Source organism: Amblyomma americanum, chromosome 1 (assembly GCF_052857255.1).
Source record: "Amblyomma americanum isolate KBUSLIRL-KWMA chromosome 1, ASM5285725v1, whole genome shotgun sequence".
Lineage (NCBI taxonomy): Eukaryota > Metazoa > Arthropoda > Arachnida > Ixodida > Ixodidae > Amblyomma > Amblyomma americanum.
The window spans coordinates 420,683,179-420,706,759 of NC_135497.1; the positions used below are offsets into that span (position 1 = coordinate 420,683,179).

Below are 23,581 nucleotides of genomic sequence, written 5' to 3' on the forward strand. Positions count from 1 at the left end.
GCCTTCTTTTCTTGTGTAGTAGAAGTATACTTCTAATTTTTTAGCTGGTCCGGGCTCAGTAGAATGATGATGTAGCGGGCTCGGGCCAGCCCGGGCCTCAATCGGCGGGCCTGGGCCGGACTCATGCTTTGAGTCTCGGGTTCGCGCTGGGCTGGGGTCCCTGAATGCGGAAAAAATAATTTCATTAGGGGTAGTTGGTTCGTAGCTAAGGTTGATTCGCAAGACGGCACAAAAGGGACAAGGAAGGCACAAGAAAACAACGGGACAGGCGCCAACTTTCAAATGAGGTTTATTCGCCCAAACTCTTGCATTTTCATGAAGCAGCCAAGCCGTTTCACAGAATCCTAAAGCACAAAAAAGACAACAAACACCATGCAGACTATTGGCGCTGCGTATTACGGGCAGGAAAACAACTCAGCACAACGGGTCACGCCACTAGAAAGCAATGAAAATAAATTTGTTTGACTCAGTCCCAAGGCTAAGAGAGCGCACAAAATATCAGTAATAACAAGGAACGTGAATTCATTTGCGTAACAAAGAAGCACACTAGTCCAAGGCAAAAAGTACGCTAAAATTTTTGCCACACTCCTACATAAACAAAACCACTGACAATAAAAACAAAAAATGACCAACAAGATTTTGGGAAGACAGTGCTCTTGAAACCTTAAACATCTTCGAGAAATCATCTCAGCATCAAAATAATAAAAGATATATACGATTCTAAAAGAGTTAAAAGGCAATAACAATCTACCAGTGACAAACAAAAATGCACACGAAATTTCAAATATCTAAAGCCTAAAGGAACACTTCAAGAAAAGCCGCATCCGTGGCACTGATTAGCACTGACGGACTGCTAAGGCGCACGCTTCCCGCTTTGTTGATAAAAATAACTCGTAAACTATTACTCTGTCTATTTTGTCTTCACCGCTCTTTAAAAAATTGTCTGATCTAATTCCGGACAACATTTTTGCAAATTTTGCAGTGCTCGTAAAGGAAGCTTCCATGCTTGTTGCGCACATTCCGCGAGCATTCACTGGCACGCTCACTGAAACAACGACTGGTTTGAGCTAAGTAAATAAGACCGAAACATAAAGGAATCTGCTACACAACTCGTGGCCAAGATTTGATTAACTCTCTTATATGTTTCATGGTGCAAATTGGTCGTTTTTCTAGCTTACGCACAACGTAAATTGTCGAAAGCTTGGGGCGCGCACAAAACATGTTGAACCTGATATAGAGTTGCAACTTTTTAGGCGCCATGGACACTTTAAGAAAGTAAGAAATAGCTTACATAGGTTTATTTTGTACTTCCTGGTTTCAGTTATCATGTAGTCACTTCACATTCTGCAGTAACATTTCAGAAACAGCCAAAATAAATAGGGGCGGTACTATGCTACTTACAGCCGCTGAACATGGCCGAGAACGCTCATAGGCGTCATCTGATGGCACGACCTTGCTGAGCATTCGATAGGAAATTGGCAATTATCACTCTGTTTTACAAGCTTCGAATGAGTGCTGTCAAAAGGTAACAATCCTTACTTAAATCTGGGATTCTACGCCCAGCATAGATGATCCTTCACGAAAACTGGTACGTACGTCCCATGTAAACGTGAGGCCCTGGCTGTTTTCTCCGAAAACAGCCAAAACAGCCAACACTTCCGTTGACATAAACGTCTCGATTGCATCGGACTCGCGCGTATGCGACGGCCGAACTAAGCTTCTTGAAGGCAGGTGTCAGCGCTAGCGCAGCTGTTTGTTTAACAAGGTGGCATTCTTTGCTCCCATCTCACCGCAATAAAATTAGGTTGTTGCCTTACAAGCTAGGCATTCGCGCAGCGTTCCTGCCTTTTGACTTCTATGGCATTTCCACAATTGGGGTGTTGTAAAACACGTCGAAACTATATGTTCACTTTTATTAACGAGCCCTTGTGAGTTTTTGCAGAGGTAAATGTTTATTTCAGACACAAACGATTCACGCATACGGTTAACTCTAAATTAATAGAACAAGAAAGCGGTTTATAAGACATTACGTGATGAAGCTGATAAAAGTATGCTTTGCCATTAGTATCGTTAATTCGCCGACATCGCGTTATAACCGGCGGGAAAATAGGAAGCGAGTAGCAACTATATATCTGTAGGTACTTGTGTTAAGCGAGTAAATGTGGCAACCTGCACACGAACCATATCTGTAATCATAAGGGTTCAAGTGGACTTGTCGCAGGGCAAGCACTCAATGGTGGCACTCTGCAGAACACGTCTGGAGGCACTTATCCCGAGGGGATGCGGACCTCCCCCGATATGAACCTAAACCACTTCTCCCGTTTTTATTTGCTGTGATCTATTTTAGTGTGTACTGCCCAAACACCCCTCCCCCCAACCACCACCATCGCTCCATTCCCATTTATACAAAAAGGTACCTAAGGCCTCTTCTCTAAAGCACTTCTGGCTACATGCCTGCCCTTCTGGTGGGGTTGGCATGACCAAATGAACGACAGAGCATCGTTGTGTAGTGTCAGGTTCAAGGCCGTAATTTACGAATGACTAGTGATTGACTCGTGCAGTACATTAGAAAAGAAGCCATGAAAACGAGACATGAAGTCAGGCAACAAGCAAGCGGCTGTTTGGGCGCATCGCATTCGGCACTACAAATTTGTCCCAACAAAGAACACTCGGCTGTCCATGAAAAATTCATGTGATCTCAGTGCTTGTGAGTTAGGCCATTATTTTAGTTTATCCTCCATTTTACTCATTTTTTGTCACTGTCGTGTATTCACACAAAACTCCACGGTACACTTGATGTTTTTATTTTTAGGAGACGTTTTGCGAGGATGCGTTCTATGCTGATGATTGATATTGCCTGCCAAGGCTCGTACTAAATCTCCACTATCGTAATATATGTTGCCCATGTGGATTTCTTGCCTAGCAAGATTTCACTGTAACAAACTTCGCCACTACTTTACGAACTAAAAATAAGAACAACAAAATAGTCTCACAATATTCTATCTCAAAGCGTCACTTTCATTTTGCTATGTTGTCTATATATCTCCGGCGATGAGATTTGTTGAAAGTGTGTGCCCTCTTGTTGCAGTCAGGTTTTCGTGGAAACTTCCTTTTTTCAATGTATAGCTTTTGTTTGCGGTTTCACACTTTCATGCATTTGTTTTGTGGTTGCTGACCGCTACCTGTAGTTGCCAGTGTGGGTGCCGGCGGCCTTGTCAAGCTGCCTTAATGACAGCTTTTTCTGCTGGCCTCCGGCATCATGTACGTGTGATGCAAATAAAGTCATTATTATTATCAATATATTCGCAGACCTCCTGTGTGTAGGGTTACACTTTTTTGCTATTAACGTTTTTTGCAATCTTCAGACGATTTCCCCAATGTTTTTCTGCGACAGTGTTAAGTGCTCGATTCGAGGGATGGAAACTCTACAAAAGAAGGATTTTGCTACTTTACGGAATAATGGATCATTATCTTCTGCATTTCCGTACTAGTAGCTTACTTTTCCTGATATTTAAAATATTTGCTTAAGAATGCTGAACACATCCATGTAATATAGTACACACTATAGTGTATTTTTACTTCCGTATAAGTTCTACAATCGTGCTGCTCAGATTTGCACTGTTTGGAGAAATTATTACTTCCGTCACTCGCCTTGTTCATTTCTCTACACGGCTATTTTTCTCCCGCCAAACTATTAATGGAGAAGTGAAATACTGTTCTTAGCACTTTCACTCATGCACCCCACAAATATGAAAGGAAGTACCTCATATTTACTTATCTGCCTTTACTCCAAAATTTGTTTAAAAAAAATTTAAATGTAAAATCCAAGCCTGCATTGATACTTTCTCTACAATTCTTTTTTTCCTTCAAGTCCACACGCTAACAAGCACCACTGACTGTAACAAAATATCCAGCGTATCCTGGACTCCAGCCCTTCCAAATATTTTGCAAGGTGATTTTAAAAACGAGCATTAACGGGCGCGGAGCGGTGGCTTCGTGCGACAATATTGCTGAGCTCGTGCAGCTACACCCCACGGAAGAAAGTAACGGCATTCAAAAGGGCGGTCACATCAAGGCTTCCAGTCGCTTGCACTGACGCAGTTTCCGGCTTTCGTTCGGTGGTGGAGACAGGATATTTTGCGCGGCACGGGAAAACTGTTCATTTCGAATGTGGCTATTTATAGCAGCGCGCCTTCAGCGACCTATTTTTGGCGCCTGCAGGCTCTCCGGGCGTGTTCAACAGGGCGCCTCTAGTGCCGTCCCCAGTTCTAGCCAATTAAAGCCCCTCGAATAATTAAAAGTAACGACATCTCCTCCATCCTTCTCTTGTGCCGGCGCGCCTTCTCTCGGCTCCTCCCGGGCGCCTACGTGGCGGCACCTAGGCAAGCGGAAGCTAGCAGACGCTCCCAATTCCCTTTGGCGCGCAGTGGATAGCGCGTGCGTTTTCTGCCTTGGCAGCGGGCGAAATGAGATCATGGCATAGGAGATTTAAAAACCTATGTACTCAACAACTGCCTCGAGCAACGCTGCACTGCTTTACCGAATTTTTTTCTTAATGCGATCACTTTGACTGCGGTGCACGCGGTGGAGGTGGTGCCCGCGGCCGAGCTCGCAGCCCATCCTAAGAGTTGTTTCCCAATCCTCGCGCTTTTGCCCGCAGTGGATCGCGTGGCCGAATAAATTGTTTGTAGCTTTTTCTCTGTGATTCAGCAGCGATGAAATCATTGCACGGGCGATTCAAGAAATATAGTTACCCAAACAACTGCTTCGAGCCATGCTGCACTCCTTTATCGGAACATTTTGAACTGCTATCGCTTTGGTCGCGGTGCTCACAGTGCAAGTCGCATGCTTGAGCGAGCTCGCGGTACAGCACTGAACATCGTCGGAGTGTTGGTTTTGGACCAGCGCCTTTTGCCCAATGTAATTCAAAACTTAACTCCGCCAAGACGGAGTTTGCTGACATCAGACAAGACTTGCAGCCTAGTCTTTATTTGAACGAAGGCGGTGTAATACCTTCATAATACATTCTCTCTTAGGCGCGTTTGCTCATGCACTCGGCTGCGCCTAGGTGCCTGCTCATCTTAATTTTTTTTTTTAGGGCAAGAGAGCTTAGCGGTTGTTTCGGAGTTACTATACCTCGGGCACCTCACAGGCTAACGTTAAAAGGATCCGACTGACTGCAGTTCCTTATCGTTTGTAAATAGGTGAATACGGTGCCCCTACTAGCGCACTGTAACATGGTTGTTTCAGAATGCTTTTTATGTATGCCTAACGGTTTGAATTTACTAGTAGCAATTAAAAAAGGATTTTAACCGCTGCTTCGCGCGCAGCTACAGCTCTGCATGACCTAATAAAATGTTGTTTGTTTAGGTTATTGTCATCTTGGGCCACCATATGCAATAATGGCTGGTAAGAGGCATTGTCTTACCTCGTATAACCTCCATGCCTAACACGCAGCAGCCAGGACGGCCGCAGTTAATTAATCGCTTTCGGTCGATGCAGAATAAAAAAAAGTCAAGCGTTGAAAAACCAAGACTCGAATTTACTCAGCCTTTTTTGAAGGAAAACGTTGTTCGTTTAGGAAGTTGTTTGATTCAAAAATATGGAACACAAGGAGAAATATATGTAAATAAGTTAACGGAGGTCCTTGCTTGTGTTCTCCAGGATTATTCATGGAGATATGGAGTATTCAAGCGATAGCTGCCGTTACTGTGCCTAGACACAGTAACCACCGATTTTGGTATGAACCCTATCAGAACAAATACGGCCAGCAATGCCCGCAACATGAAAGCAAGACCTGCACCGCGAGATTCATGAGCAGCGTCGTCCAAACAGCGAGATCCGCCTCTTTTGTCTCGTGTTCGTTAGCAAAGGAGTCTAACTGCAACAGAACAAATACTCCCACCGATGCACGCAGCATGAAATCTAGACCTGCACAGCAAGCATCGTAAACAGCGCAGCTCAAACAACACGAATCGCAAGTTTTGAGCCGACCCCGCGAATGAGTCACAGTACAACCAAACCAATAATCAACGTAATGCCCATGACATCAAAAGTACACCTGCAGAGCCTAGCAGAGCTAGCAGCGTGACTGGCGGGGTTAAGGCAATGAGAAGCACGGCCTTTTTAACCCACGAGCGAACAAATCCATCTACAGCCATGCCAAACTGAATTAAAACTGTTGCGCTTCGCACCAAATCCTCCGGAAAAAGCGCGACAACTGAAGAACGGTCACATAAATCGGTAAGACGCGGATCCAGTAAATTATCAATTTTTTCTTGGCCGATCTTAAGAAGCCAACGCTTTCGTTGAGCTGCATTGCTTTTGTAGCGTGAGCTACACTGGCCGAGGTGGAGCAGATTCGCGTGGGTCTTGTAGAGCCGTGCTGCGCATGCCCGAGAAGCAGTGAAGTCACACGGCATACAGTTGGCGCTCCGGAGCCGCCGCTGCCGCGCGCGCCTCGCCGCTCTGCGCATTCCAGAGGCGTGACTTCATAGCGGCGCCGTCGCTGGCGCCGTCGCGTGCCCAGCTGTGCGCCTTCGTTGCGCAGTAGCCAAGTCTGACGCTGCGCCGGAGACGCTTCATAGCGCCTCTCATTTTGTGCGCATGCGCAGAGGTATCAGTGGGGGTATACATATAATGGAGCGTTTGCCAGTTAGTTATAGCCATGGAGGAGAGCGAAATTGCTGCTCAGTGGCGATTGCTGCTCAGCGGCTCATAGTAGCTCGCGCTACGTATATCCTGGCATAGCCGAGCAAAGCCAGTGATAAATTTTCCGGACGGAATGACGAAAAACGTTTTCTCGCTGCAACTTCGGTGGTAGCACCCGTGAGCGAAACAGAAGCTGGGCGCCGCCGCAACGAGTATACACCACCAAACCTTGAGAAATGCTTCCCGCCAAAACTCTGTCGCACAAAACGAAAATAAAGCACGATTTCTACCACGACAAAGGCGCCGGCGTGTGCTGCGGGGCCAAAAAGCGCGTGCTAACACGTAACCATGGTGCCTAGGCCATTGGGAGGCTCGTTTATCCAGCGGTTCGCTAGGAGACGAGGGAAGCTGGCAAGCTCAAAGCTTTTCCTTATTTTTCGGCACTGAGGAATTTTATAGCTGTGGCGACACACTCTGCGCATATTTCCGCGCAGCCTCAGCATTGTTATCATCCGGGTTAACGTAAGAGTGCCGCAAGCTGGACTGCGTTACCAATGAAACACAGCGCCACCGCTGCGTTACCCGAGGCATACGTCACCGACGGTGAATAAAGAAAACAAACTGCCCGGTTGGGAAGAGGACTTTTTTCCTTCGCTACCGAGACGTGCGTAGCGTTGGTATGCTTGCTCGGTGCCGTTGCTAACTGAATAACCAGTTGTAAAGATTTTATTTTGGGATTCGTCCTTCAGCAGAAACGACATCCCACATCTGGTGATCCGGACAACGGAGAATAACGCATCGCCATGGACAAGAAGGAGCAACAGCTTCAGGAAGTACGGCACGGCCAACTCAACGCTTCCGTGCCGCAGCCACCTGCATGAAACTTCCGCCATTTTGGGCCGACTCTCCCGAGGTATGGTTCGCCCAAGTTGAAGCTCAGTTCTCCCTCACGCACATCACGCAAGGCCGGACCCGCTACGATTATGTCGTCGCCCATTTCAATGCCCGCTACGCCAACGAGGTCCGGGATATTCTTGCCAACCCACCAACGGAAAACCATCATAAGCACCTCGGGACATAACTGTCGCTCTCGGAAGACCAGAAGGTGCGACAAATACAGTGTGCAGAACTTGCCAAGCGCAAGCCTTCTCAGCTCCTCTGCCACATGCGTGTTTTCGCAGGAAACATTGAAGTCCAGGATTGCTTATTGCGAGCATTTTGGCTTCAACGACTCCCACCGCACGTCCAGGCAATTCTGCAGGCTCAGCTGATGCTACCTGTCGACCAACTTGCCGGGATAGCGTCATCAATGCCTCTTTGCCGCAGTTGCCCACCATAAAGGCTGTCGCCGCACCGCTGAACACCACAGAGCTTGCGCGCCGTATCGACTATATCAATCGACCGCTCAGCTTATTCAACGACTCTTGGATCAAAACTTGCCGACGCGCCACCCGCAAACCAGTGACACAACCCCGTCGCAGCAGCCCGGTGACGACGACCGGTGCTTCTACTATCGACATTTCGGGGACAGAGCACGACAGTGTCGACCACCCTGCTGTGCTGGACATAAGGGAGACGCCAAATTCAGCTCGCAGACACAGATGCGAGCTGCCAGTCTGAAGGCCATCGCATCTTCGTCACCGGCCAAATTACAAAGCAGCGGTTCCCACATTTGCTGCAACCCACGAGCCCATCTCCAAGCTACCCGTCCTAAAAATCTTTCGAGCTCAGCGCGGCAAACCGGTCCACAATCAAGACTTGCTATCGCTCTGCTTACCAGTCCGTTTTAAAACCTACGCCGTGGCCTTCATTGGAATTTTTTCATCGCCGGCGCCATCCAGCCAATCATCGGCTCATACTTTTAGGCGCACTACAACCTCCTTCCGAACTGCGGCCACGTCCGTCTCATGGACGCGACAACGAGACATTCTTCGCCAGGACAGCGACCGACTACCGACCAGCCAAGCATCAAAGTAATCGGTGTTGAAAATCATTCACTGTACCATGCCATCAGCGCCGAAGTTCCCGGTTTGACGATCCCTAACGGGTTGCCACAAGATGTACAGCACACCACTGTGCACTAAATCCGGACCACCTCATGCCCCCTCCCCCACCCCCCAGTATTCTGCCGCGCCTGTCGCCTTGCCCCGGACGAACCTCATGAGCATTGCCAAAGGAGAGTTCGAAGCCATGCTCTGTGAGGGAATCGCCCGCCGCTCCGACGGCCCATGGGCCTCACCACTTTACCTTGTCCCGAAGAAGACCGAAGGCTGGAGGCCCTTGGGGGGGGGGGGTGACGGGGGGTCTAGTGTGCCCTCAACGGCCGCACCAGTCCGGACAGGTACGCCGTTCGCCGCATACAGGACTTCGCCTATAACATTTATGGCTGCCACGTTTTCTCCGTGCTAGACTTGGTGAAGGCCTACACACAGATACCCGTCAATCCGGACGACGCCCCGAAAACTGCTATCATTACCCCTTTCGGCTTGGTCGAGTTTCCCTTCATGAGCGTTGGCCTCAGGAACGCTTGACAAATCTTAAATGCTTCATCGACGAAGTCGTCCGCCGCCTCGACTTCTACTTCGTCTATCTTATTGACCTATTCCCATTGACCTATCCTATTTACCTTTTCCCGTAACGCCGACGAACACCAAAGGCACCTTTGTCTACTTTTCCAACCCCTCGATGGCCACGGCCTTCTCGACAATCTCGCAAAGAGCACGCTCGGCACTACAGTCGTCCAATTCCTCGGCCAAGAAGTTTCAACAGAGGGAACGCAACTCGACAAAGCTGCCCTCTGCACCGCCACACTTCTCACTCATCCTGTGCCAGATGCTCTTTTGTGAGCTCTTCATGGAGGCCTCAAGCTTCGCTGTCGGCGTCGCTTTTATGCAACGCGTATACAACACCTAACATCCATTGTCGTTCTTCTCCAAGAAATCTCAGCTCGGAACACACCCCTTCGGCGGCCAGTCCCACCAATGAAACCACAACCCCCGCCCTGTCGAGTTCGCAAGCTTAATAAAGAGAATTTCTAGCGATATACGAAGCAGTTCAATGCTTTCGCCACATTCTCAAAGTACAGCACTGCACTAAATACGCTGACCATAAACCTCTGACCGGCGCCTTCTCTTAACGCCGCGACAAAATCCCGCCGGTCCAGCCGAACCAGCTCTCGTTCATTGCCCAGTTTACCACCGACATCCAACACGTCAGCGGGAAGGACAACGTGGTCCGCCGACGCGTTTTCACATGTGGCAGCTATAAGCTCTTCGCTGATAACAGCTGTCGTCCTCGCCAAATTAAAGCCCATCTACGGACGTCGAACTGCAAGAACTTCTTAAGGGCGGGTCCTCACAACATCTGCAACAAGCCCCATACGTGGATCGACAACGACTATCTACTACAAGATGTAAACAGAACGAAGCTGGCCTTACGTGCCAATTTCCCATCGCCGCGGTCTATTCAACTAGCTGCATAATTTCAGCCATTTCGCTATACGCGCCTCTACACGCCTCGTGGCCGACCGCTTTAGTCTTGCCCTCCGTGCAGCGGGATATCCACACCTGGGCGCGCTCCTGAATTCAATGCCAGAGCGCTAAAGTCACCAGGCATGTCACTTCACCGCTCGGAGCATTAGACCAGCCCTCTGGTCGCTACTGCCTCACCGCCATCGATCGGTATAATCGATGGCCTTAGGCATGGCCCCTTGAGGGAATCACTGCGGAAGACGTCGCCTCGGCTTTCTTCGCCGGCTGGATTGCTCGCTTCAAGTCCCCTCGCTGTGTGACTACCGACCAAGGACGACAATCCGAGTCACACTTTTCCAGGCTCCTCGGGCATACGATCGGGTTCGATCGCTCCAGGACCACCAGCTACCACCCTTGCGCGAACGGGTTTATCTAGCGTTTCCGACGACAATTGAAAGCCGCCATCATGTGCCACCCAGACTCAACCTGGCTTGAAGCCATCCCAGCCGTCGACCTAGGTCTTCGCGCAACCTTCAAGCTGGACCTTCAGGCTACACCCGCACAGCGCGTTTACGGGGAGCTCCTCGGTCTCTCAGGTGAACTTCTTGCTGCACCGCCATCCACCAGTGGGACATCAGATTACACATATTTCGTCACCCGGCTCCGACGCATCATTGCTGCCATCCGCCCGTTACCTGCAGCTCACCAATTTAAGACTGCCCCTTTCGTATTCAAGGATCTGGCAACGTGCACGCGCAATTTTCTCCGCTACGGCACCCTCCGCCGGCTTTAACAGCCATCTTCCAACGGACCCTACCCAGTAGTCCATCGCGACGACAAAACCTTCACCCAGCGCGTTAACGGGAACGACGTCCGCTTCTCTATCGATCGGCTGAAGCCAGCCTACATCGATTCCGCCGAACCTTGATATACCAGTGCACCCACAGGCGTCCATCGACGACCCCCGACATCGTTGCCTGCTTGTGTCACTACTCACTATGGAGGTCGGGTACGCTGCGGCACAAATTTTACAAGCTCTCAGGGCTCTCCACTCCGCGGGGGGGAGGGGGAGCCGTGATGTGGCCACACATTCTGCACATATTTCCGCGCTGCCTCCGCCTTGTTATCATCCGGCCCAGTGCAACACGGCTGCACACTGGACTTCGTTACCGATACAACACAGCGCCACCGCTGCGTCCCCCGAGGCTTGCGTCACCGACGGTGGCTACGAAAACATGTTGCCTGGCTGTGAAGAGGGCTTTCTTCCTTCCGCTACCGAGACGTGAGTAGCGTTTGTATGCCCGTTAGCTGCCATCGCCAAATGAATAAACAGTTGTTACGTTTTCATGTTGGGATTCGTCCTTCAGCAGAAACGGCATCCCAAGTAGCCAATGGGCCGTATGGTAACAACGATGTCCCTGCCAGTGGGATTAAGCGGTAGTCGGACGGCGGACATCGGGGCGGATGGAGGTGTGGTGGTGGTGCGCGACGTCGCCGAACGGCCAAAATCTGCTCCCTGCTATTGTAATCCCAGTTCACACGGGCAGCGGAGAGCAGCTGAGAGGCATGAGCAAAGCGGTCGGGCTGCAGAGGCGGAGCGTGAAGGGTCGAAAAGCAAAGGGGCCTAAACCATAACCTCTGGTGTTGGTGAGCAGGGCATCCGGTCGCTGGACAGTGCAGGCAAAAAAAAAGAAGACTGGAGAGCAAAGTAAAAACTTCGCAGAAGAATAAGATCCATAATAGATATTAAACACGAGCAAGACGCGTACTCGAAAGAAAAGGAACACAGCAAAAGCGCTTTACCTCGTGTGTGCCCTTTCTTCCGTGTGCCCGCCTTGTCGCGCTTTTGTCGCCATTATGAATGAACACAGCTGAACGTTACACGCGTTCTTCTGATGATTGTGCAACCTGCAGAGTTCCAGTGACTTCAACGATCGCGTATCAGGGAGCTCTTGTGGAGGAGCGGTGTGAATAGAATCGAAACGCCCTGCAGCGCGAGCCAACCCTTTTCAGCAGGCCCCGAACTGCAGTCTTGATTCTCTTCGTGTTACCTTCACAAGTATGTACCGCAGCTCCTCCTCTCAACATAAGTTGCCAATTCGACAGCGCGAGCTGTAGTTGCCGTTTCTGGCCCCTTACAGCTTGGCACGTACCTACACAGAGGGGACTGGCCAGGATTTCGATCTGAAAGCCACCGAAAATTCCTCAAACGTGCATGCAGTCATGATAAACTCGCCTGCCTCCGTAACGCAGGTTTGATGTAGCAGTCAACAGTGCCTCTGTTCGCCTGCCACATTGAAACCGATTGCAAAGTGTTATTCCTGCTTTTCTCTGCTTCCTGGCTTACTTAAATTTCCATTGTTGCGATGTAGAACAAAATCAAAAGGCTGTTGATTTCGCACACAAGATGACATATCATAAACGCCTGTTCAATGTGTTTAAGAGTGAAATATGGTTGCTGAATCGATTTATCGCAATAACGTACCAAACTGCAAACTGCGCCTCATGTGTACCTAAGCATCATCGATGGTAAAGGTAAAGATTTTGATGTTGAAGTTAACTAAATCAAATCAAATAAAATAAAATCAAAATTTTTCTGCCTTGAAAAGTTAAGACAGCGGAGGCGCACAAAAAGCTGCAAGATACAGCTTAAAGGCCCAAAACCGTTCCATTGCTGAGAAAGTTTGACAACCACCGCATTGGAAACAACGTTTTGATTTGTTGTCTCACGGACGAAGGGTAGAAACCCTGTTGTCACTGCTTGAACATGAGAGATAAAACATTGTCAACAACAAACGAACTCAATTTGACCGGAGACTTGTGTGGTAAGACGAACTACTTTCTAAACGTTTAGGAAGAAACCACACCTCGCCAGTAAATCCCAAGCCGGTCCGTACTTCTCCGTCTATAAGAATGGCCAACGACAAATAAAATCTCGCATTTCTATGAATCCTACAAACACCTCTGGCAAGAGCTATTGCCTTCTAAATTCTCAATGCGCGTCTTTCTGTGCACCGGCTAACCTCTGTCACAACTGCCATATTACAGCCTCCTCTACTAGCCAAAAAATATAGCTGCTGAGCATAAGTGAATGAAAATGTGCCGCTAAGTCTGGATGATCGACAGAATTAAGGTACTCTCTGTGCATGAAGTCGAGACCCATGAGATTGTTTCTTGTTGTATTTGTGTCAGCGTTGCGCATTATTCTGTCCACCCGCGCTCTACTGAGCGTCAGTTAGGTTGGTTTTTGGCTCTCATAATATCGGCAGCTGCGACTCTCCGCTCATGTCTCGTGTGCGGTTCACTTTGCAGTTTCCCTCTCCTCGGTTATTTTGGGCTTCAAAGGCGATGAACTTTAGCTTTCTCCTGTTTGCGGGTGACCAATTTTTCCACAGCCATACTGTTTCCGGTTGCGGTTTCTGCGGTTTCATGCACACAGCGTCTCTCTAGTTTGTATACTGATCAACCCAAGCGCACAAGCATCGCTAAACAGCTGTGACTCAGCTGATCTACTCTGACTCCAAAGCCAACACGGCGAAATATGCCGGGCTCCTGCTCCAGCATCGTACCTTTAATGATATATCGAAGGACTGGTGCATAACAAAACAGTTTAGACTAGCAAGAACGGCTGCCACTCCTGTTGTTGTTGTTGTTACCCTCACGCAATAAGAGCCACTCCTGCGGCCGCTGTTGTGATCGTTGTTTGCCTCTTCAGTTATGGCGCATGCCCACAAAAAAGAACTGGCCAGGGTTTGGTGTGGAGTGCCAGAGGGAATGATTGAAGTGATCGCAAGGAAAAATATGAAACTCGGCGCATGTGAACGAGAAAAGCTACGTGAAAGAAAAACATCCATAAGATTGACTTCAAATAATGAAGCCAGGACACATAAGAGCGCGTCACTGTTTAAAACATCTTCGAGCCCAGTTAACACGGGGATCAGCCGGCTGCATGTTGTCGTTTTCCTCAAGAGGAGAACGGTGGGTTCGCCTCGGGGGTTTGGCTAAGACATTAGGCGGCGACTAACAGGATCTCAAAACGTTTAAAATAATTACAACAATAATAAACGAAACAGTGTTCGTGTTTTTCGTCTCACTTTATTCCTTGTGCCCATCAAGCTTGTGGCCGTTAAAGAAAAAGAAGTCCAACAATAGGAAGGAATATTAGCTGAAGCCCCGGATGCCAGTCATGTGAACACCAGGCTAATCCGATGCGCGTCCGTGGCAGCAACACCTATCGCCTTTGATTTCTACCACTCTCTCAAAAAAGCTCTTCTGATCCGCAGGTCTGAAGCTGAAGGCGTACGACGCATCACCGGCATTACGAAGACTCTACCCGGACGGGATAAGCCCGACCCATAACGCGCAAGTCTTCGGCTCGGCCGCGAGGCACTCGGGTCGCATGTTGCTCTCGCTCAGCCGCCGCTACATGGTGGCCGTTGGGATCCCCTCACGGTGCGTGGCTCGGGACAAGACGCTGCTCGCGCTGCGCTGCTGGATCCTCGATGCTGACCCTGCTACCGCGGTGCGCGCACTGATGGACGAAAGCAGCCTACTGGCGAGCTTCTGCCTGATGCGCTGCTGATGGAGACGACTTGCTCCTGTGAAGAGGTACGTTTCGGACACGCGTGGATTACTTGGGAGACTTATCGATGATTGGTTCGTAGTGGCCTCAGAAAATGTAGGATGGCGTTGAGGGCGGGCTTGCGATGAATGTGAAGTTTTCATGGTCACTAGGGATTGATAAGCAAGCACATTCAAACGTAAGGATAAAATGGAATGTGAAGGCTATTTGCTTTTCTGCGCATGACTTTGATGTTTGTCAAAGCGTTAAGGCTTTAATGTCGTGCATACGCCGTGATGAATTTCGAATACTGACGCTGCTAATCGAGGCTTTTCGAATATTTCATTTGACGCACGTACCTTGAAAGGACTGCAACATCATCCTGAGCTTTAAAGACGAGAAAATTCTGTCAGCAACTGCCCGCGCAAACAAAAATGAAGTGCTCTCAGAATCTTAAGAAGACAAGGCCAGCTTATTTTTCCGTGAGCATCGGAAACCGAGCGTTCCCTGACCCACCGCTGTCGCCCTACCCTAGCCCTTCATTTTCTCCTCGTGTTGTCATGGGTGAATATTTGCACCATCCTTTTTTGCTGTTCTACGTTGCGTTCTCGACGCTATCGCTGTGCTTTCATCCACCGCTTTGCAGGTTGTAGGCACAGCTGGTTACAATGCCGGTGCCGCTCAACCACAGCAACGGACGCTTAACAGCTGCGATCTAACTGTTGTCGAACATACGACTCGAACAGCGCAGCATCTTGCATTTCATGTCATGGCTAACAATATCTCAAATCTTTATCTTTTCACGCAGTGACAACACAGCGTTCACTTTAGTATCCAGTCGGTCCCTGGTTGTTTTGTGCGAGAAATTATACCTGGTGTCACAAGCAAGACATTGTAATTTTTCAGTCTTATTTTTGAGTCAAAAATATTGCTTTTGTGGCGTGGTACTTCCAGGATTGGCGGACGCCAGTAAACCGGAGTATCAGCTTAACTAGTAAAAGGGTTGACTAATTTCCAATGATGAATTTTGAACTATTAGAGTTAGGCCTCTAGTTCCAATTATATATTTGTACTCGGCCGTTAGTAACTGCCATAACAGTTTTTGGAATTTCGGAAACGCGATTCGCCTCGCCGCTGTAGCTCGTAAAAATTTGTATTTTTTGACTAGTCACGTGCCCTAGAGCGTTTCCTGTGTCTTGATCTTTTTAAACGTGCATGCATTTTCACACTATGCAGCCAGATTTTGTAAAGCCATAGCAGCGAAGGTAATCGCGTTTTCGAAATCCCAAAAACCGGTAATGGCGTTTACTAACGGCCGGCCACAATACTCTAATTGCAACTAGACGCCGAAACCTTATTTCAAAAGTTAATTATTGAAAAATAGTTAGTCATCTTAGTAGTTATGTTGATTCACCGATTTTCTGGTGTGCGCTCATCCTGTCACTACTATGCCACATAATCCATATATTTTCCGAAAAATTCCTTTTTTTAAATATAACTCAAAAACTTTAACACACGCTATATGAGCGGTACAAGCGTGAACTTGATTTCTCTATTAGATCTTTTTACGGTCTCTGCGCAGAGCAGAGCTTTCTGTTGCCGAGAAATTTGCTACAATAGCTGAGAAATAGAACTGCTTGCGGTTCCATTTCGCTGTACCTCATTTGAAAAAATAATAAAATGTTCACGCAGGTAGTTTTACCGTGCTTTGCGCAAGCAAACCTTGGTAGTACTTGGCGCTGAAAGAGCCAAATAGTAATGAGGTATATAGAAGCTGATCTCCCACCCCTGTTTCATAGCCAACAAACGAGGAAAGATGGGAGAAAGCACGTGCAGATTTCCAACCGTAGGTTATAAATATGTTGAAACTTCTTAAATAAGGCCATTTTTTACTCATGTGGAAAAAATCCCCATCGGCGAACAACATGTCAGCTGGTCTTAACAATGTCTCTTGAATAGTTACGCTTCAATGATTACGCCAAGATGTGCTTTAATTCCTTTACGATACTTAAATTACCCTTTCTGGTTCAGGATGCCCTCCTGGACGGCTTCGTGGAATGTCCAGGGATCAGTTCGCTGGTGCACAATGTAGCAACAACGTACACTTCGCGAGCAGCGTATTCAACCCGTGATGTTTCACTCCAGACGCCTGCGAGCGGCTCATCGGCTTGCTCTAAACATGTCAGTCGCTTCGGAATGTCAGCCTCAAACTCGAGTGCCTCCGCGCAGCTCGTCCTTCTTCGTGTAATAACGACCACTGGTGGCGGCAATCCGGAACAGAATAGTGAGTACGGCGCCTTCAGGAAAGGGTGCCTCCTGTATATTTTCGATAAAGATCAGTTTTCTTATTTTTTGCAGTATACTGTCCGTGCACACATTGTCGCAGACATGGAGGCAGACGGTGAACATGCTGAGCTGAGGCACTGCGACACAGGGCAGAACGACAGCGAGCGATCGGATGCGGTGACTTTCCTGCCCGGACACGGACGTCATCCTAATGTGCTTCAGCATTGACTCGAGCGTGGATGCCCCAGATGCGCCACATTTTCCCTACCGTCCTCTCGCAGAATCACAAGGACTCACGCCATGATCCGAATGCGCAACCGGAGCTGGCCAATGGCACCTCGAATCGAATGTCCGCTTCCTTGGACTTGTACATCAGCTCCCGCAAGGAGCACTTGCGTATGTGAACATGTGTGTATGATATATCTGTCATATAATTCTTCGAATTCTTTAATACCGAACTAGCTTTTAAGCATCTTCGCATCATAAGCAACGACGCTAATAAAACTGAAGCGCATACTGTCCAAGATTTAATGCCCCTTTCCCCGATTTAATGCATCAGCTACCAGATTTGTCGCCAAAATGATGTAATCCATTTTTTGAATGCGTTTGCTTGTATTGAAGCGAGTGCAGCTGTCTGCGACCAAAAGTCTGTTTGGGCTGCGTATAGAAAGGTTACTTATTAGGCTAATGTTGGTAAAGTTGAAATAGATTGGGGTTTGGAATCATATATTCGCTCATTATATTGTTACGTGACGGCAAGCCCATGAATGAGATGAGATGACAGGTGACTACAGAATGATTTTATGCGGATGGCCTGGCGCGAGCACTCCTGCCCGCGCCACTGCACAGTTCGTCTTCTTCTACTTCGTCACACTACCCGGGGCCGCCGGGGGATCGTCCCGATCGCGAAAGAGAAGATCAGCAGTGACGATGAAATGCTGCAGATGGCGATGGGCTTGAAAATGGTCTAATACAGAAGAAGGAGGTGACGGGCTTGCCGCCACGGTGGATGAGACGATCGGTGAATGAGTCCCGGTCCACGATTCATCCGGGCTGCAGGGTGCCAGGAGCCGGCGGCCAAGGCCATTGGACGCACCGAACGGCAGGTGCAGGGGGCGGTGTCTTCACGTGTCGGCTGCGTCCAGGGTAGGTCGGGTCATTCTGGTCGCGGCAACGTCGTCAGTTCGTCGTGTGTTGTGGTCCGGGTGGGGGACGGGGCTGGGCTGAACGGCGAGGTCGGTTCAGGTCTGGCGAGTTGGGACACAGCCGGGCGGGGCGGACCAGGTACACATGACCGTTGATCACGGCAGGCGCAGGACGCCCAAGCTCTGGGACCTGGATGGCGAAGAAGGGAGCCGAGCACCTCACACCAAATGTTACGTGACGGCAAGCCCATGAATGAGATGAGATGACAGGTGACTACAGAATGATTTTATGCGGATGGCCTGGCGCGAGCACTCCTGCCCGCGCCACTGCACAGTTCGTCTTCTTCTACTTCGTCACAATATATTCGCTAAATCATATATTCGCTCAATAAGAGCTGAAAGAAGCGTACTTCTGCAAACCAATAATATCCAAATCAAGGAATACTTCAGGCAGGGAGATACAATATCTCCAGTAATCACCACAGCGTGATAACATGTTTTATTCTGAGATACGCACTGAGAAATGCAGATGATATAGGTTTATAACATCCGCGGGCAGCTGATGGCATTGCTTTAATAAGGAACTCTGAAGATGAATGATGGGGCGTAAAAGAAAACAAGAACTGGTTTGTCTAAAGTAACATGCTAAAATCAATGTCCAACAGCCTCGGAATGGCGTAGCAGGTAACGAAAGGCAACAAAACGTTGGAGTGGTAAAGGAATACACCTGCTTTAGCTGGTGTAGACCGCACGTTTGGAGCACGAAGTGAAATAAGGAGTATAGGAATGGGTTTTTATGTACTTGGCAGAAGTTCTCAGATCATGAATGACATCTTGTCAGCGCCACTCAAGAGGAAACTAAATAAAAGCTGTATCTTATCGGTGCTCATTTATGAGGTATAAACATGGAGGCTTACGAATATATCGAACCTAAAATTAGGGCAACACAAGCGGGCATGGAATAGAAAATGAAAAGTGTAACATTAGGTGAAAGGAAAAAAGTGGGCCATGCAGCTCACTCGAATTTGTCGTGTCCCATTACAAATGGAGAAGAAATATGCATTGGCAGGAGAATGTGATCTCAATGCAATATATCCGATGGTCTTTTATGGTATCGGGCTGGATTCCAAGTGCAGGAAAGCACAGCAGGTGGCGCCAGAAGTTTAGGAGGGTGGAAGAGATTAGGTAGTTTGTTGAGATAATAGTGAGCGGCAGGCACAGGACATAGTGAATTAGATATTTGAGAGAGATCTTTGCAGTGTCCTGGGCATAGTTTGGCTGATTATGATTAGTGTCATGGCAGTAGTGAAAAACACAGTAGTGAAAAACAGCAGTAGTGAAAAACTTTTAAACAGATTTATATCCGGAAGTGTATCAAAGCTCACTGCATGCAATTTTGTTCTTTCCATAGCGTTACAAATATTCATTCAAGGCCGCAGCGCTTCCCAAAAGCAGTAACGAAGTGACATCAGTTATCAGTCTTCTGGAGAGAAACTCCCTACGATTGCCAGTACTGGCTCACCAAGCGGTGCGGAGAGTTTTGCGGATCTGCCAGAATTGACACTGGCTCCTATCTAGCGCAGGTGGTGGCGGACCCGACGCAGAGGACCGATGTCCTGAAGGGGACGCGAGAGGAGAAAGGGGATACGCATTACTGACGCCATAGCGTGTTTAATTTTTAAACAGATGAAGTCTGCCACTGAGTGAACGTGAGGCCAGAGCGGGCGGTGTGTAGCGCCTGGCTTGCGAATGAACTTTTCTAAATTATCTCTTTACTGGCACAATAATACAGAAGTGAAACGAAACGCTTTGAGCCTGTGCTATGGGGTGTACAGGTGTGGGTTTTAGGATTGTAATGGAAGGACTTTCAGTTACTTAGACCGTACACCACACATTTTTTTCTGTGCAATTTGAAACTAATGTTCTGTACTGTTTGAAACAAATGTTCTCTGCTGTTTTAAAACAAAATGGTGGGAAACCGCCTGTTTCAAAGCGGCAAGAGCACTGTTTTTGGGGTCTAGACATATTTATTTCTGTCAAGTCGTGGGAATAGCGAATAGTCTCCAAGATCTAAGATACATCAATGAGAATCACTGCAAGCTATAAAAAACGTGAAATTCGGAGCTATTAGCATAAATTTGGTCTAATGGCCTTCACTTTGCGCCAGTTCTTTACTGAACCAGAAACTAATGATCATTTCCTGCAATTCTTCCGCAGCTTTTCTGCTCAAAGTAAACGTGGCGTCTATATCTGCCGTTCGAACAATTCCGCTGGTGTTTGTCTTCTGTCTTCCTTCTGACCTTCACATCATCTATTCTTTGACGGAGCAACAGTAATGCGTCCTCCGGCATGCAAAAATTTCTTTTACGTTGTAATGGGGTAACGTCCTAAATATTTTCATTATCTTTCTTGCATTTTCATTGACGCGCCCATGTTTCTTTCTTAACCCAACCATCTATATATTTGACTCTAAAGCCATTTTCTCCGCATTCAGTTATCTATTGCATATAAACTCATTCATTACTGTAATGAGTCGCCTTCCTGCTTCCAATAATTTCACACCCATAATATTTTTAATAATCTCCAAACCTCATTCCCCAACTGTGGACTTGAGTCCATGGGGTTGTCCTGCAGGTAACAGGTGAAGGTCATTGAGTGCTTCGGGAAGCCCGTGAGGGTCTTGGCTCGGGTGGCACGCATATCCGGCGGAAAGGACGATAGCCAGCGATTATTTAGCCTCGTTCGCCAAGGTATACGCAGCCTTGTTGCCGACACTGCCCGCTTGCACTGGCACCCATTCGAGGCACTTGTTGGCACCAAAATCCCGGCGGTGTGCTCCACACGCGACTTTTATTTCATGCTCTGTCGTGCCAGTCCTGTGAGTGCTTGTCCAATACCTCAGTGACTCCTATTTACACTGTTGCTGTCCTGACCTGTACTCAATCTGGGTTCTTCCTTGCGAGCATCTTCTAACCGTAGACTCCTAAGAAGATTGCTTGAAAGTCAATTTCCGTGTCTGCAGGAGCAGCGTTGTAGCAACCGGTGCGCACCTCGTAATCTCCTATAGTGGTGTCAACGATAGCGATGGCTGTCGCGAGTGATGACTGGCCCGAGGCTCTGTGTTTGAATATCGTCGCTTCGGTCTCTCACGTGCGTCGAGCTCGCGCCTTGCATTGCCCCTCATAATCTCTTCTTGTGTTGCATGGTAGCGGCTTCCAAGTACGCTCTTCTTCGCAATCCCATTCCGCCATCTTGGGGCGAATGGAATCGAGGATCGAGGACACTGACGTCCGGCCTCCTTTGCGCGACTGTTTTCCTCACACTGAGCACTGCTCTTTCTTTATCTGCTGCCTTTACCTGCCTCCCGTGCAGCGGCACTGAGCCGCTTTTCTTCTTCGAACCGTGCAGCGCGATCAGAATCTCTCGCTGCTTTCTCTGCTCACCTCGAAGAAGCGATCGCCACTTTTCTACAGCCTTAGCTTGATTCTCGCCTTGCCTGGCGGCATTGCCAGTCTCGAGAGCGGCCGCATAAACCTGGCGTTGTCGACACAGTCGAGCGGTCTTCTTCTCTGGCGTATAACTCACAAAGCGACTCTTGTCCGGAAGCCGGGATTGCACACAAGTTTTCGTCCCCCAGCAAAGATAACTGTTCACACCCGTACCGTGTGAGGAATATTTCAACTTTCAGCCAAGTGTTGTTAGCCCCAAACTTACTTCGGCGCTGGAACTTTTACAGCCAATTTGAGTGAAGTTAATCGTGTGACGCTGCGGGAAGGACACTGAACGCGAGTAACACCAGTTTAAAATGACAGCTCGCGGCGTGACAGGAGTATTACGGTTACCAAAACTTAGGAGATTTGATTAATTTCTATACGATCCTGTGCAAGCTGCAAATTACTCGCTTCAAAGACACTTTGTATCAGTGCGTTTGTGACAGTTAGGCGTGTGAAAGGAGTTTTGAGGGACTGAAGATTACTTTTGCAGTGTAATTGTCTGCAGGGTCAGTTTTACACAAAACATAAATTGGAGGGGGGTGGGTATATTTAGAAAAGAGGTACTATCAATGAAAACTTCCGCATATTAAATCGCTGTTACAAAAAAACGATTCTCTTCGTATTCGTGCTACGAGTAACACTATTACTGCTTGCACTGTATACAACCAGCACGTATGAAGGGAAAGTTAGTGAAGCGTGTATCCTAATGCCATGGCGGGTTTTCGACGGGGTCGCTCATATATAGACAATGTCGTTGGTCTTGTCTCCACAGTACAGCAACAGAAACGCCAGAAGCGCATGTGCGCGGCACTTTTTCTTGATGTCAAAGGTGCATACGATAAAGTGGCATATGAGGCCATCCTTGGTTCTCTGGAGGATGTTGGAATCTGTGGACGGATGCATAGGTGGATCCAAAGCTATCTTAGCAAAATGACATTCCTTTATTATGTGCGAAGATGGCTCCACACCCGCGATTTATACCTAGCGGTGCGTGCCTCATGGCGGATTGTTTAGTCCTGCTTGGATTAATCTAACACTTATAAGACTCCCGGACTACCTACCTAATACCGTCCATATCTCTTGTATGCCGACGACATCTGCGTCTGGGCTTCCTCTGTGACGCGTCTCGAGTTGCGAGCAAGTCATCAGAGGGCAGCAACCGTAACTTGCTCCTATCTCCGAGAGCAATGTCTGATCTTCTCGGCCGAGAAGTGCGCTATAGGAGCATTTACGCGCAAAAATATGAATCGTTATCCGCTAACTATGGACGGCCATGTCATTGCCTATCGTGCTTCCCATCGTTTTTAGTAATTTTTATAGACCGGAATTTATCATGGAGCCAGCATTGCAGGTTTGTAAACAAAAAGCTAATGTGTATGACACGCCTGCTCAGATTCCTTTGCGGAAAATCATGGAGCTCGTCGATTCCATCAATTCTGCAATTGTACACAGCCCTATTTTCGAAATTCTTGTGGTATTGTGAAGCAGTGCTTTCAAGCATATGCAAGACGAATTTGCGTGCCCTCCAAACTATACAAGGTCAGGCACTTCGCACATGCCTAGGTCACCCTCGCAGCGCATTAACAGCTGCTACCATTACAATTGCACAGGACTACCCACTCTCAGTTCTTTTTTTGCTGACCAATTCTTTTTTTTATGACGCAATGAGACTTTAAAATGTCCTGTCAAACGACGTAGTTTCATGCAACGATCGCAAAACATTTCGCGCGAAACTCACTAGTCGTTTTCAGAACACGTGAAATTATAGTTGCCCTGTACTTTTTCCTGTATTTTTGTGCTTATTTTTTTACCCGTATTATAACCGCTTGATCCTGCGTATTTTATTCTTTTTTTAGTGTTTGCAGTTCCAGTGTTAAGTTCATTGTGCCTATGTTTTCATCATGAGTGCATATACACAAAACCATTTGTAAGCCCCTCCTTATGTTATGTCTTCGGGCCTTTAAGGATGAAATA

The 23,581-nt window shown here is 48.0% G+C and overlaps 1 protein-coding gene across 2 annotated transcripts in view; it reads left to right on the forward strand.

Moving 5' to 3' along the window:
- Window positions 1–17,454, forward strand: part of LOC144103415 (uncharacterized) — a 34,027-nt gene extending 16,573 nt beyond the window's left edge. Inside the window, exons 2-4 of one of the 2 annotated variants that reach the window (XR_013308294.1) lie at window positions 14,405–14,729; window positions 16,714–16,966; window positions 17,041–17,454. Coding sequence is in view for 1 of the 2 variants with exons in the window: in XM_077636140.1 (XP_077492266.1) it covers window positions 14,703–14,729; window positions 16,714–16,966; window positions 17,069–17,196 (408 nt within the window). In the remaining variant the exon portion in view is untranslated. The remainder of the gene's footprint in view (window positions 1–14,404; window positions 14,730–16,713; window positions 16,967–17,040) is intronic. The other variant, XM_077636140.1, reaches the window with a different exon arrangement.
- The last annotated feature ends 6,127 nt before the right edge of the window (window positions 17,455–23,581 follow it).